The sequence below is a fragment of the Monodelphis domestica genome, chromosome 7 (genome assembly GCF_027887165.1).
Source record: "Monodelphis domestica isolate mMonDom1 chromosome 7, mMonDom1.pri, whole genome shotgun sequence".
In the NCBI taxonomy this organism is placed as follows: Eukaryota; Metazoa; Chordata; class Mammalia; order Didelphimorphia; family Didelphidae; genus Monodelphis; species Monodelphis domestica.
Window position 1 is genome coordinate 145498958 of NC_077233.1, and position 16537 is coordinate 145515494.

At 39.7% G+C, this 16537-nt stretch overlaps 1 protein-coding gene and 1 long non-coding RNA gene across 3 annotated transcripts; both read right to left on the reverse strand.

Moving 5' to 3' along the window:
• Window positions 1–12065: 12065 nt before the first annotated feature.
• Window positions 12066–13937, reverse strand: LOC100618776 (hemoglobin subunit zeta). Its single transcript, XM_003341673.4, has 3 exons — window positions 13709–13937; window positions 12560–12764; window positions 12066–12332 (listed from the first exon to the last, which is right to left on the reverse strand). Exons 1-3 carry the CDS (start codon window positions 13801–13803, stop codon window positions 12204–12206), a joined length of 429 nt encoding a protein of 142 aa, XP_003341721.1. The 5' UTR covers window positions 13804–13937; the 3' UTR covers window positions 12066–12203.
• An 11-nt stretch (window positions 13938–13948) lies between these two features.
• On the reverse strand, window positions 13949–15347 carry LOC130455529 (uncharacterized). 2 transcript variants are annotated; one of them, XR_008913555.1, is made up of 3 exons: window positions 15217–15347; window positions 14888–15097; window positions 13949–14393 (listed from the first exon to the last, which is right to left on the reverse strand). It is a non-coding gene; the product is annotated as an uncharacterized LOC130455529 (long non-coding RNA). The 2 variants fall into 2 exon arrangements; XR_008913556.1 differs by lacking the exon at window positions 13949–14393 and adding an exon at window positions 14401–14658.
• Window positions 15348–16537: the final 1190 nt, after the last annotated feature.

Sequence of the window (16537 nt, forward strand, 5' to 3'; positions counted from 1 at the left end):
TATAGTCAGTTTTGCTGGGTAGTTAATTCTTGGTTGTAGACCCAGTTCCCTTGCCTTCTAGAATATCTGTTTCTACTCATTTCACTTTGCATGAGTTTATTATTATTATTATTATTATTATTATTATTATATAAGTCTTTTCAGGTATTTCTGAAATTGTTCTGCTTATCATTTCTTACAGCACATACCAGTTTTCCATCACCATAATACATAACAATGTGTTCAGCCATTCTCCAATTGATGGGCATCCCCTCAATTTCCAATTCTTTGCCACCACAAAAAAGAGCTGCTATAAATATTTTTGCACAAATAGGTCCTTTCCCCTTTTTTTTATCTTATTTTTGGGGATATAGTCTCAGCAGTGGTATTGCTGATTCAAAGAGCATTTATTCTAATTTTATTTATTCTTTTTTTTATTCTTTTGATATTATTCTGATATTATTCTAATATCAGAAACAACACACATGGAAGAATGATAACTAGGGAATGGAACTTGCATTATAAAGTTACTGGGATGGTAAATGGGGCCATAGGGCACTATATTGACATACCCTATCCAGGAACAATGTAGTTGATTTGATGGGGGAGGATAGCTGGCAAGGAAGTTATGGTGGAGGTGGCCAGAGAGAAGATTGTGAAGAGAAGCAGAAGTGGAAGATTCTTGAAATAATATTTCAAGAGTCATTCAATAATTGGGGGGGGGAGAAGGGCCTGGGGTGGAAATTCTTCCAGGACCTGGCTTCTGGTATAGGCAAGTGAAGAGCCTGAAGAGAATGAAGGTAGGGAGGTCTTGTGAATATAAAGGTACAACTAGTTTCTATAATATGCCTACTTCTCCCTGGAGTCAAGGATGATCAAGGAACTGTTGTTCAGTTGTTTCAGTATGATCTCTTATGACCCCATTTGGAGTTTTCTTGGTAAAGATTCTGAAGTAGTTTACCAATTCCTTCTCTAGCTCATTTTACAGATGAGCAAACTGAGGCAAATGGGGTTAAGTGACTGAGGATCACATAGCTAGTAAGCATCTGAGGCTGGATTTGAACTCAGATCTTCAGGATTTCAGGTCTGGTTCTCTATCCACTGTGCTACCTAGCTTCCTATGGTCAAGGAACCACACAGTATTATAGAGCATGTGTCTGAGAAGAATGTAAGGGGCTATATGTATAGTAATGGCTTGAGCCTATGACAGGGCTTCAGGAAGGATGGGCTGAATGAATCTGCTCTGTCAACTAGCCTTGGTATTCTCTTGGGACTGGGATGGTGTTGAGGAGGGTGTCTTTTCCCAGGGCTCCCAGGTAGAAGGCATAACAGTGGAAATGAAGGAGACAATTTGGATCTTATCATTTTGGAAAATGTATATTGAAAAGTGTTATTACATGTAATTGGGAAAATGAAATATTTTTATATTTTTAAAAAATATATTGGCAATGAGGAGACCAAGTTATCATTCTTTGCGGATGACATGATGGTCTACTTAAAGAATCCTAGAGATTCAACCAAAAAGCTAATCGAAATAATCAACAACTTTAGTAAAGTTGCAGGATACAAAATAAACCCACATAAGTCATCAGCATTTCTATATATTTCCAACACAGCTCAGCAGCAAAAACTAGAAAGAGAAATCCCATTCAAAATCACCTTAGACAAAATAAAATACCTAGGAATCTATCTGCTGAGACAAACACAGGAACTTTATGAACACAACTACAAAACACCTCTCCACACAACTAAAACTAGACTTGAACAATTGGAAAAACATTAACTGCTCATGGGTAGGACAAGCCAATATAATAAAAATGACCATCCTACCCAAACTCATCTATCTATTTAGTGCCATACCCATGGAACTTCCAAAAAATTTTTTTTACTGATCTAGAAAAAACCATAACAAAGTTCATTTGGAAGAACAAAGGATCAAGGATATCCAGGGAAATAATGAAAAAAAATACAAAGGAAGGGGGCCTTGCAGTCCCAGATCTCAGACTATATTATAAAGCAGCAGTCATCAAAACAATTTGGTACTGGCTTAGAGACAGAAAGGAGGATCAGTGGAATAGACTGGGGGCAAGTGACCTCAGCAAGACAGTATATGACAAACCCAAAGATCCCAGCTTTTGGGACAAAAATCCACTATTTCATAAAAACTGCTGGGAAAATTGGAGGACAGTGTGGAAAAGATTAGGTTTAGATCAACACCTCACACCCTACACCAAGATAAATTCAAAATGGGTGAATGACTTGAACATAAAGAAGGAAACTATAAGAAAATTAGGCGAACACAGAATAGTATACATGTCAGACCTTTGGGAAGGGAGAGGCTTTAAAAGCAAGCAAGACTTAGAAAGAGTCACAAAATGCAAAATAAATAATCTGGAATACATCAAATTAAAAAGGTTTTGTACAAACAAAACCAATGTAACTAAAATCAGAAGGGAAGCAACAAATTGGGGAAAAATCTTCATAAAAACCTCTGACAAAGGTTTAATTACTCAAATTTACAAAGAGCTACATCAATTGTACAAAAAATCAAGCTATTCTCCAATTGATAAATGGGCAAGGGTCATGAAGAGGCAGTTCTCAGCCACAGAAATCAAAACTATTAATAAGCACATGAAAAAGTGTTCTACATCTCTTATAATCAGAGAGATGCAAATCAAAACAACTCTGAGGTATCACCTCACACCTAGCAGATTGGCTAACATGACAGCAAAGGAAAGTAATGAATGCTGGAGGGGATGTGGCAAAGTAGGGACATTAATTCATTGCTGGTGGAGTTGTGAATTGATCCAACCATTCTAGAGAGCAATTTGGAACTATGCCCAAAGGGTGATAAAAGTCTGTCTGCCCTTTGATCCAGCCATAGCACTGCTGGGTTTGTACCCCAAAGAGACAATAAGTAAAAAGACTTGTTCAAGAATATTCATAGCTGTGCTCTTTGTGGTGGCAGAAAATTGGAAAATGAGGGGATGCCCTTCAATTGGGGAATGGCTGAACAAATTGTGGTATATGTTGGTGATGGAATACTATTGTGCTAAAAGGAATAATAAAGTAGAGTGTAGCATCCCAAGCATATTCACATCTATGAAATATAAATGACTATATGATTACTGTGTCTCCAAGCATAAGGTTATACCAATGAGGCTTGTGAATGTAACCTTGAACTGGCCATGTGGCCCTTGGCTAAGACAAACTCATCAACATGCTCGGACTCAATTCCCCGGGAAAGCACGGTTTGCAATCTACATGCCCAAAGGTGTTCCCTCTACCTTGCCACCCAATCTTAATTGTCTATACTTTGTGATGTGGTTACTACGTGCTTGGGAGTAAGGCCCAAGCAGGACAGGAATACATTCAGAGGCAATCCCATGAACTTCCTCTTGGCCTTTCTCCCTTCCATGGAGCTCCACTGGGCTCCTCAATGTCTCTGTCTCTCTCCTCTTGACCTTCTCCTTCCCTGAGGCTGTAACCATCTCCCATCTCGGCCTGCATTTCCTATCTTAATCTCCTCCTCCACCTCGTGTTCCTTTGTACTCATACTTTCCTACCAAAGGGAGTATCATAGGGGTTGCCTGCCCTATCCAACCACTGACTTGTCCGTGTCTTTCATTCTCCACCCTGGTTCTCGGTTCCTACCTCTCCTCGGGTCCCATCACAAAGGTGAGCCCCTTCCCTTGTGGGACCCTGCTGGTCAGGGAGGTCCATTAAGGAAAACCCCACACTTGGCACCCTGGATTTGGGAGCGAAATTCCTTTGTCACAGGCATTCAAGCACGTGCAACTTGAGGAGCATTCATCGAGGTACGGAATCACAAAGACGTATGGGGCAGGTGGCCTCTGACGGTAAGAAATGTCTTTTATTTCAAGTTCTTATTTTAGAAATTATCTAGAACCTCGGGTCAATAGCCTCATCATATACTCGTCACCTTAGACAGTTAATGTCTCTGATTGAACAGAAAGGTATTGAGATCTCTGAAGCATTGCTTAGGTGGGCACTGAAGCGAAGCCTGAATTCCCGGCAAGGGGAGTTCCCAAAGTGCAGCTATGAGATCTGATTGGTAAAAAAAAAAACAACAAAAAACGAGGCCGTGTCAGAAAGAAAGACAGAAAATATCTCAAGTTGGTTGCAACACTTGGGAAATACAAGGATGGCCTTGATGGCACAACCTGTGCAGACTCTAGGCATCACAGGTGCTGGAAAGCCAAGCCTCAGTCTAACTCGAATTCTCAGAATGCCGAAGGTCCCTCCACCTGTGGAGGAAGAAGCCTCTGCTCTGACCTATCTCTTAGGGCAGATGGCCGAGAGAGCACCATGGGCAAGTCTAACACTTTCTCCTAATCTTTTCACTATGGAGGATTCCATTCTAAGAAGCGGGGAAGCCATAATGTTCAATGCGTTTGGCTCACTGCTCCCTCCTCTACCTTTTACAACGTGGGGAATTAGGCAAAGGGCGTTCAACGCAAAGCCATTTCAGCATCCCGATCATAAAGTAGAAGAATCTTTCCAAATGCAAGAGGAAGTCCCTTCCTCGGAAGCTTTCAGCCTTCTCCAGCCACCTTCATCCTTTAAGGCTTCTGGTCTTGTGCAGCCCGCCCCCTCCCCCGCAGAACTCTGCAAGCCAAAACAGCAATAAGGAGGCTACAGACAGCCCCCTGCAAAGGAGAAGCAGGATTTCTAGATTGTGCCATAGCATGCAAAAATATGGGAAGCTCGCAGCATTACAGAGCTGATCAAAACTCTTTAGCAACAAACTTTACACCAGATGATGGGAAATTAAGACAAATATTAGCTGCTGCTAAGAGCACATGGTTTCTGATTAAAGTGCTACATTAAACAAGGAGGATTGACTTATCTTTCAGTCTCTTGCCCTTCCTTTCACTAAAGATACTAACAATATACTTAACTCTCTTCCTTCAGCTGACTGATCTATGCTTGCTATCTCTCCCCTGCCTGTTGCTGCAGAAACAGACAGAAATATTCGTCAACCTCTGCCTCCACCCATGCTTAATGTAGTATCATGACCATTTAAAATGTAAAGAAATAAGCAGGTAGAAATGTTTCTCCTACAAAACTTAGAAATGATTCCAATAGTACAGACGGAAGTTTAATTCAGCCTCTGGCCATTGAAATCCTGACTCCTCTAGAAATCCAAAGCAGAGTATCAAGCTTCTAGCTAAAGCATACGGGGCTAGATAAGACTAACACCGACAAGTCCTAGAACCAAACCATTCTTATCAATTAAATACAAGTTCATGGCAAGAAATTTCTTTACTTAAACATTGCTTATTGCAAAAGTGAGGCAAGAAAAAAGCCAAAAATCATAACTCTGTGCCATAACACTGTTCTCTACCAGAAGTTACCTGGCACAGGTGAATGGTGAAAGCTTAATGAGCAACGCTTAAACTTAGAGCAAACCTTTCATCACTTTGGGCTATCAGCGTAAGGTTAAATTGCTGTGAGGAGACAATCCCTCCCATAAGCACTATAAGATCATATCAAAGCATGAAAACTATTCCTTAAGCACCTAAAGTAACACCAGCTTTAAAAAGGCAGAGCACGTGTTTGCCCTAACTAGGAAGCAAACAGACATTTTGCTCTCATGAGGACAAACAGCAAAAAGACTTTCTTATCAGCAAACCTCTCCACCAGTTCAGCATTTCTAAAAGAAACAGGCCTTTTGAAGCAGCACCAGAGAATGCAGGAGGACTATGATTTAAATGTAAAGGTATAAACCTGTTATGTCTTTCAAACAGATCTTTGCTAAGAGATGGTATTATTATGAAGCAAAATTTAAAAATTAAATTGTCTTAATTTGGATTGGACATGGCAAAATTACATAAGAAGGTCTAATTGTATTCCTTAAAAGGCAAAGTTTTAAAAGTTAAAAAATCTTTCTCTGACTTTTGTCATATGCTACAGGAGATATTTTATCTGTAATAATATTTTTAAATGAATTATTGTATAACGGTAGGCCAAAAACCAAGGTATAAACACAAATTTATCAAGGTTTTCAGAGGTAAATCCTCATGGACTCTTGCAACCATGTGACTCACTACCAAAACTGTTTGGATCTGGAAAGGAAACTTAATTCAGCAGTTTCATAAATTGATCCATACGCCTGCATCTCAGGTTACAAGTTTTTATGGCAAGTATTGAATATTATCAAAAGCAAAATTAAAAATCAGTGCAAATTTTTAATTGACTAGCATCAATTGGCATATGCTTTAGAAAAATTTCCAATATATTCCAATTTTAAAGATGTAGGAATCATTAAATTTTTAAACAGGACATAAGGTCAACAAGGATAAAAATTAGTAGCCATTATTTAAAAACCTGTATAAAGTTCGAAAATTGTATGTAAAGCACATTATTGCAACTTTATCCAAAAAGCAAATTAATTAGAATTACTCAATATCAAAATAATATAGCATCAATTCTAAATATGAGACACATTCTCAGCATTGCAAGGCATCAGAGTAAATACAGTGCTAGAAGGATTCAAATTGTTAATCAGTAATAAATTATTAAGGTTATTAATTAATTTGTTAACCAGTAACAGTGACCTATGTGTGGTTTAGAATGGGCAACACCACCACTCATTCAAATTGCATATATCAATCCTAATCATGAATGCAGTAAAAAACCAATTACTAGTGTACAAGCTCAAATGTTACTTGCACTAGGTGGTCCATTTTGGCAACAGAATCTTGTAAACCTCTTAGGTAAAATTGATAAGTCCATTCATATTGTCAAAATCCTTTCATGAATTTAAATTTGACAGTTTAAAAATAAAAATATCACGGCAATTGCTATGCTTACATTTACTGCATCTATTTAGGGTACAGCAGATATTGTTAAATGCACAGTATAAGTTGATACAAAAGCAAAAGCTACATGCAGATAGGCTACTGCTTAAGATCACAGCACAAGCTGGTAAAATCAAATGTGATTTATGGTATAAGGTTTTTATGATTATTGGTTTAAAACATGAATATGAAACATCTATGTAGGCCTTATTGCAAAGCCAAGGTGAAATCATTTTCAAAGGCAAATGGCCTGGAGGACACTGCTTTTAGCAGACACAGATCACTTGCACTCTCTGACGCATCAGAGTGCCAAGTCCAGGATTCCTCAATATTTTATGCACACAAGTGAAATTACCTACCAGTGCAAAATCTTGTGAATGTTATCATGTCACTCATGCACTTCAAACATGTGTCCGAACTAAACATTGTGGACTAAGGGAGGCATTACAACATGCTCCTGTGGTATAAAAATCTAAAAGCTAACATGTGATGGGAGATAATCACTCTCCTGATATATAGGATTAAGCTTAAAATGATAAAGTATGCAAAGTTATTACAGATCTTTTAAATAATTGGGCATATCTAACTATTCCAAAACAATTGTGAAGTAACAGTGCTTGTAACAGCAATACATGGGCTGAATGGGATAATCCATGGCCTAAATGCAGGCAATTTCAAAAGGGCTCAAAGGAATTGATAAGCCCCAAACTCCAAACACAAGGAGATATTTTCAGCCACTTTCTAATTTAACAAGACCCAATAAGGCTTTCTTTTGGGGTCGAGATTTCTGTTTATTTTCTCAGATACCAGAAGTCCATGGAAGAAAACTGAAATGATCCAGCTGAAAGACAGTCTGCCCAGAAAGTCAATGCAGATGTGCCTGGCACCATCCACAACATGGCACCGATGCCAGACAACAGGAAAAGCAGCCAATGAGCTGGAAAAACCATCACTGCTCTATAGGCAGGTCTAATGCAATATCCACACAATTGTAATTGTATGAAAGACAATCTACCTAGAGAAAAATATCATTGTTACTCACAAGCATTCTATTATGCCAGTATATGGGTATTTGTTGTAAGATCTAAGTTCATCATGTACCTGAAAACTTCAAAGGGTATGTGTACAATATGTAACCTGCAGTTATTTTAGTGGAATTGTTCCATGTTACCCAAATTTGATCAAATGAACATCATACTATTGAAATGTTATAACAATACAGTGAATACTGTCCAATTGTAACACAAATTGTTGCTATCATCCAAAATGTATGTATAATATTTATCTTATAGGGTTCATTTTAAATTTGTAAGAACGAATTAGGTCTTCATTAGAATCAATCTTATTCAATAAGTTTTTGGAAAAGCATTGAAGCTTTTAAAAAGAAAAACGGGGTGGAAATGGTATTACTAACCATCTATCTCTCCTACACCCCAGAAGGAACATAAGCTAATATTATTAAATCACAATTCTCATGTAATGATAAACGTTGCATTGTATGTTGTACATGGATTGGGCTGAATATTGCCAGGAGATTAAGACTGTCAGGGACCCAACAGGATGATAATTTTGGGTCGAGGGTTTGTTTGTATGTTTACAGAGAATGAAAACACCTGGTCACCCACCAAGCACGTCATGCCATGAGGCACAGGACCAGGAAGAGAAGCAGACGAGTACCATTATATGATGCCAGCTGATTGCATACCAAGCACGCGGGAAGAAACCATTATTGGTGACTATAAAAACCAAACACTGACATTACACTACTTTTAATGACATTTACTATTCTACTGATGGACAATTGTCATGCTGACATCCATTGGTCTTTTATACCTAAACCAATATCAAGCATGTCAACTTGTATGGACTAAACCCCACTCGTATATATTTATGACATCAGATGGATCCCACACTCCAAAGACTTTATCATGGGATCAAAATCGAAACAGCAATAATTGTTCAAACACTAATGTATATCTTTCATTTTGGATATCTGTTATATATGTCAAAAGGAAATTTATTTTGTATGCATTGTAAAACTCCTACTTGTATTGTAAAAAATTGGTCTATCAACAAGGGAATAGACATTGGTATGACTCTCCAAAGGAAAGGAGATAGACATTTTTCATTCATAGCACAAACCTAGCAACCCTGACTACAAAAATTATGTTTAATGCAGGAGATGCTGCACAGGAATGTTCAATGCACAGATGGTACCGATATCACTCTTAAAAAAGGGATGAGATATCAGGCAAAATGCACTTTAGAAAGTTTTAATTAGGAACCAATGTTATTGAAAATTGATCATCTACATCTATGTGTAGGTTATATTCCTGACAATAACTATGTAGACATTATGTGCCAACTGCCATTGCTGTAGTTAAATGATAACATCATTGTTGATCACTACTCCTGAAACCCCATCTTTATGGAAACTCTTTCTTGCTCTCTAACACCAGTCCCAGAATTCAGACGGCCGCTGGATTCGGGGTATATTAACTTCCACTTCAAGTACTGGAAAATGTTCTGGTACATGAAAGTAAAGACTCGGTTGGACAATCTCTGTGGACGCGCAGTTGTTGAACCTCCTAGATGGACATGGAGCAAGGGCAAAGTATACACTAAGTTTCTCCTTTTTTGGAGTATGTATTGAAAATAGGAAAAATTTTGGCACTAATAAGCTTGTAGAAAAAGCACATTGAATATTATTCATTTACAACTAGGAAAAATAAGTTACATTAAACTGTATGAACAAGTAACTGTAGAAATTGCTTTTTCATAGAAAGCAACTCAAGCTTCTATCAGTCCAAATATTGGTTTGGTGGAATGAATTTTGCAAACATTGGTTATGTTATATTCTTGGTTATTATATTAATTCATTTATAGCAGAGATTTAAATAAGGCTCATATAGGAAATGTGCAGCCAGAATGTACAAAATCATTTCATTAGCTTCATTTTTGTTATGTCTTCAACAAATCAAAATGTTATATTTATGGCAAAATTGATATTTGTATTAATGTTTGCACTACTGTTTGAAAAATGTAAAAGATGCTAATATATTTGGTATGCTATTCAAAAAAAAAGGGGGATAAGACAGAAAGTATTTTTAAGAACATTTTTATACCATTTTATATCATTTTAATCCTATTGAGCAATTTTGATTTGATGCTCTCACTTTATTTTCTCTGAATATTTTGATTATACCATGTTGTTTTCATTTTTCTCTTATATTTTGAAAAATATTTCAAGTACTTTTAACACTCTAATCCTGAGCAATGAAGGTGCAAATGTTTCTCTTAATATGTACCCAACAGCATCAGATTACAAGAACGTGACAGCAATTGTTAAAGTTGCAGGTGACTATCCTGGGAAACCATCACTGATTGCATAAAAAGGGAATGCAGAGGACACCTCAATGGGCCGGATAGCCAAAGCCACACACACAGGCATATATTCCATAAGAGATGGATATATGTGGGCTGCTGAGGTTGGAGGTCCTGGGACACGGTGCTTGACACCCTCATTCACAGGTGGCTCAGGTATCAAAGTCCAACCATATTGCCATGTGGCAGGCATCTAGGCGGGAATATCCCTAAAATGCATAATCAGTACAAGGGAGAAAAAGGAAATTCCCCTTCATATCCAGATGCAGTCATCTTTTATCTTGCTATAAAAGCACTGGCAACTTCTTGTAATCATAACTGTGTGGGTAATAATCTAATGCACCTGTCCTATGTTCTATGGGACTACTACCTCAATAATTCAGGATAATCAGAGTGAAAACTATTTTCTTAATACCCTTGTCATTATTTTTAATCGTTTATGAAAATTTGGTTTAGTATTAAAGGAAGATTTTATTATTGTTGATAATCACAATTACTTTTTCAGCCAAGGCTTTGGCAATATATTTTGAATATCTATTTTTAATCACTAGAAGCATCAATTGGTGATGCTACATGATTTTTATATTTTTAATTTAGTCACATTTCTATATCAATCACCTTTCATTTTATTTTTAAAAAAGGGGGGGGTGATATGTAGCATCCCAAGCATATTCACATCTATGAAATATAAATGACTGTATGATTACTGTGTCTCCAAGCATAAGGTTATACCAATGAGGCTTGTGAATGTAACCTTGAACTGGCCATGCGGCCCTTGGCTAAGACAAACTCATCAACATGCTCGGACCCAATTCCCCGGGAAAGCTGCAATCTACACGCCCAAAGGTGTTCCCTCTACCTTGCCACCCAGTCTTAATTGTCTATACTTTGTGATGTGGTTACTACGTGCTTGGGAGTAAGGCCCAAGCAGGACAGGAATAAATTCAGAGGCAATCCCATGAACTTCCTCTTGGCCTTTCTCCCTTCCATGGAGCTCCACTGGGCTCCTCAATGACTGTCTCTCTCCTCTTGACCTTCTCCTTCCCTGAGGCTGTAACCATCTCAGCCTGCATTTCCTATCTTAATCTCCTCATCCACCTCATGTTCCTTTGTACTCATACTTTCCTACCAAAGGGAGTATCATAGGGATTGCCTGCCCTATCCAACCACTGACTTGTCGGTGTCTTTCATTTCCACCCTGGTTCTCGGTTCCTACCTCTCCTCGGGTCCCATCACAAAGGTGAGCCCCTTCCCTTGTGGGACCCTGCTGGTCAGGGAGGTCCATTAAGGAAAACCCCACAGTAGAGGAATTCCATGGGGACTGGTACAACCTCCAGTAAGTGATGCAGAGCAAAAGGAGCAGAACCAAGAAAACATTGTACACAGAGACTGATACACTGGGTACAATCAAAGGTGATGGACTTCTCCACTAGTGTCAATGCAATGTCCCTGAACAATCTGCAGAGATCTAAAAAATACTATCCACAAGCAGAGGATAAACTGTGGGAGTAAAAACACTGAGGAAAGGCAACTGCTTGACTACAGGGGGAAGGGGATATGACTGAAGAGAGACTCTAAATGAACACTCTAGAGCAAATACCAACAACATGGAAATGGGTTCGAATCAAGAACACATGTGATACCCAGTGGAATCGTGCGTCGGCTATGGGAGAGGTGGGGGGAAGGTGGGGAGGAAAAGAAAATGATCTTTGTTTCCAATGAATAATGTTTGGAAATGACCAAATAAAATAATGTTTAAAGTGAAAAAAATATTTGATATTTTGGCCACCCCCTTCCCATTTATTCCTTGGATCTATGCCGAGGGCTATAGAAGTGAGGACCATAATAATCAAAAGTAATAACCAGAAAGACAAAAGATAAAGTTTATCCATTTATTTGAAGGTTATAGAGGACAGGCCTGTAGGGAAGACACCAGGAGGGAAGGGTGTCTGGACCAGGGTAGGAGGTGGGTGAGACAGCTCCCAATGTCCTCTCAGGACTCTAGGTCCAGGGGGCTCATCTGTACTTCTCAGTCAGGACTGAAGACACGATGGACAGGAATTTGTCCCAGGCAGCATGGGCTTCAGCAGTGAAGTCAGCTGGGAATCGAGCAGCCACAGTAACCAGGAAGGTGTGAGATAGGAGCTGCCAGAGAAGAGAAGGTAAAACACAGGGACTGGGATTAGTGAAGGAACTGAAACTTTGGGAGAGCAAAGAACAACACATCAGGGGATGGGATGAGAAATACATGAGATTGTGACATTACTTGAGGAGAGGAAGGATGAGACATGAAGGGAATAAGAAATTGGGGGTGTACCCCTTGGGGCAGGGCCCCTACTCCTCCACTGCCCTTCCCAATCCCAAATCCTTACCTTGAAGTTCACAGGGTCCACTCTAAGGATGTAGGCATGGAGTTCACTGAGCTTGGACAGGGCACTCCCAACGTTGTCAATATGCTTGACAGCATCTCCAATAGCACTGACCACCTTGGCGCCATGGGCTTTCAGCTGGGCTGAGCCAGGGTGCAGATCAAAGTGGGGAAAGTAGGTCTTGGTCTGGGGGAAGCTGGCAAAGAGCCTGGGGAGAAGAAAGGAGAGAGTCTTCACTAAATCTGGCAGATGGGTATTGAGGCTGCAGGGGACACCCCACCCCTCCAAGTGGGTCCACATTCTCCATCCTGCTTAATTCATAATTGTGCACCCAGAAGAGCTCTGGTCAGAATGGGGAAATGCAAAACCCAGCCCAATTATAGGTACAAGCATGTTCCACTGGAGCAGGGGCCAAATACCTTCTTACTGACTGGATTAAAAAAATCGGTTATTGCTTTATTCAATTTCTTTTGGTAACCTCTTCAAATAACACCACCATTGGCCAACTCTTTCCCCCCTTCCATCCCTTCTAATATTTCCCTTTTCTTTGCTTCCTTATTTTCTATCTAATCTTCTCTGCCTCCTTTAAAACAAAATACTTGCTTTTCTTTGTCCCTTTCTCTTTGCTATCCCCACTTTCTTCCCTGGGATAGATGAATTTCCAGGGCTGAGTCCTGTCTTGGACCTTGCTCCTCCATTCTCAGTCAGCACTTCCTTAGAACCCCTCCCATTTTTCTTTGCTGATGATCCCCCCCTATTCCCTCCCTGCACCCCCTGCTGCACCACCCGCAGTCCCTGGCATTAGTTTGTAGTATTAAAAGCTGGAAGAACCTTCAGAGGCAATTTAGTCCAATCCACTATCCTTAGGGGCATAGATAGAGAACTCATCTTAGTCTATAACTTTCTTAAATCACTTGAACAAGCTCGGTTTCAGTTTCCACATTTATGGAAAAGTCACAGATAATGGGACACTAATCTTAACCTTATACTAAACCCAGGAAAGGACAATGTTCTTCGGACTTCAACCTTGCCCAAAGGCAAGTAGGAGTAGCCTGGAATTCCCTGCTGGTTGGAAGGCTAAGAAACCCAAAACCCTGAGGTTATTTTAAATGTGGTAGCTAAGGGGTCCCTAACCCTGGGGCCCCCTCTTACCGTTCCAAGGCCTCAGTACCAACAGAGTCAGCCTGAGTGGCGATCTTGTTCCAGATGGTGAGGATGATAGCCTTGTCGGTCTTGGTCAGAGACATGGCGGCTAGGTTTGAGTTGAGCTTGAGTTCTTCTTGCAGTAGAAACTCAGAACAAAACTGGGTGACTATTTGCTCTTCAGGGACCCATTATATAGGACTATGGCCAGACCAGGGCTACACAGCTGCCCCTAGCCATTGGCTAGAAAGGACAGGGGGACAACCCAAAGAGGTGGGGTCATCTTATCTCTGTCAGAGACAGTAGCCTGATGGACAGGGGGTGGGGGGAAAGACCAGGGACTTGAGCAAGAGGGGTCTATCGGTTTCTACCATCTTAACAAAGGTCCAGAAGGGAGGTGTTGGCCACAACCCTGGACACAAGGTCTAAGGAACAGATATGAGGGGCCCATGCTCCAGTGACCAAAAATATAGTTAAGTGTGCTAATTAGGCGAGCTCACAAGCACATTTAAGTGTTTTAACAATTTATATCTGACCTAACCCTTACTTTGTAATTGTATTACCTTGGGCAAGTTAGTATTTTCACTTCTGATTTCTCTGATTTATAAAAGGAGGCGTTGGAATAGGAGCACTCTCAGGCCCTTTCCAGTTAGAGCATTCTAGGATTCAATAGCATCTAGGAATTGGACTGGACCTGTGATTCAACGGTATAGAGAACTTTCCTTCAGGCAAGAAAATTCCATATATATATATATACATATACCCATATATGCAGGTTGGTTCACTCTCTGCAATTTACAGACTAAAATTAAAAGGCTTTCTGAGGGTCATACAGCTACCATGACTTAGTATGACTTAAGAACCAAGGAAGGACTGGCTCTGTATCCACCAACATGAGTTACCTCTTTGATTCATCTTTGATATTTGATGAATGCTCATAGGAAGAATTTCCTCAGGGCCTAGGAAGGAAATCATCAAAGAGGAAAACAAAAAGTTGAGGGTGAGGATTCAGTGCAAATTCTCCCTTCTCTGAGAAGCCCTTTCTGGTCCTGTAGATCACACCGGTGTCCTTCCTTTGAATCCCTACAGAACTTATGCTCTGCCCACATACAATTTCACACTTAATTATATTGGATTCACAGAATCTTAGAAGTGGTGAGATATTAGAAATCATCTAGTCCAACTTACCATTCCATGGTAGAATGTTTTCTATTATATAAGTGACAGGGGTCATTCAATCTCTGAATGAATGCTCCCAGTGACAGGAAACTCATGATCTCCCAAGTCAACCTCTTCCATTTTTAAGTCATCTCCAGCTGTTAGGGAGTTATCCCATCTATCAACATAAAATTTTACTCACTGCAACTTCTCCTACTCTAGTTTGGATTCAGTTTTGACCTGCAGATACACAGAAAAGAGGAAATCAATCTCCTTCCCCTAACAGCCCTTTAGAAATCTGAAATCAGGTACTTTGTCCCTCCTAATTCTTCTCTAAGATTCCCAGTTTTCTTACGTACATATTATATGACATGGTTTCAAGTCCCATCACTATCATGGTTGCCCTCCTCTGGACACATGCCAATTTATTGCTGACTTTCCTAAACTGTGGCACAAAGCACTGAACTCAGCATCCAGGCCTGACTAGCTCAGAATATAGTATATATAAAGAATATATAAAGATTCTAGAACCTGATTTTCCCTCTATGATGCTTTGGGTACAGACATAAAAATAAGTGGTCTTATTGTTCTTTATCTTCAGACTGAGAATCATACCTCCTCTGTTCATCTCAGCCACTCAGGCCTTAAAATAAAAAGTCCCAAATCATTTCCATGATACATGAACCAATTTTCCAGTAAGGGGGGTGGGCAGGGAGGACTCAGATTGTCTAATGCTATTCTAATAGCTTCTTGACAGTGAAAACTTCAAAAATCTATTTTAGCTTTGAAGGAAGACAGTGCCCTTGGGACTGCTGGTAGTCTCAGAAGAAAGAGAAGGAAAGGAAGGAGAGAGAAAGAAAAGAGAAAGGAAACTTTTTTAACTTAATGCAATCAAAATTAGAAGGGAAGCAACAAATTGGGGAAAATCTTCATAACAAAAACCTCTGACAAAAGTCTAATTACTCAAATTTATGAGGAGCTAAATCAATTGTACAAAAAAGTAAGCCATTCCCCAATTGATAAATGGGCAAGGGACATGAATAGGCAGTTTTTAGATAAAGAAATAAAAATTATCAATAAGCACATGAAAAAGTGTTCTAAATCTCTTATAATCAGAGAGATGCAAATCAAAACAACTCTGAGGTACCACCTCACACCTAGCAGATTGGCTAACATGACAGCTATGGAAAGTAATGAATGCTGGAGGGGATGTGGTAAAGTGGGGACATTAATGCACTGCTGGTGGAGTTGTGAATTGATCCAACCATTTTGGAGGGGAATTTGGAACTATGCCCAGAGGGTGATAAAAGACTGTCTGTCCTTTGATCCAGCCATAGTACTGCTGGGTTTGTACCCCCAAAGAGATAATAAGGAAAAAGACTTGTACAAGAATATTCATAGCTGCGCTCTTTGTGGTGGCCAAAAATTGGAAAATGAGGGGATGCCCATTGATTGGGGAATGGCTGAACAAATTGTGGTATCTGTTGGTGATGGAATTCTATTGTGCTCAAAGGAATAATAAACTGGAGGAATTCCATGGAGACTAGAACCACCTCCAGGAATTGATGCAGAGCGAAAGGAGCAGAACCAGGAGAACATTGTACACAGAGACTGATACACTGTACTACAATTGAATGTAATGGACTTCTCTACTAGCAGCAATGCAATGATCCAGGACAA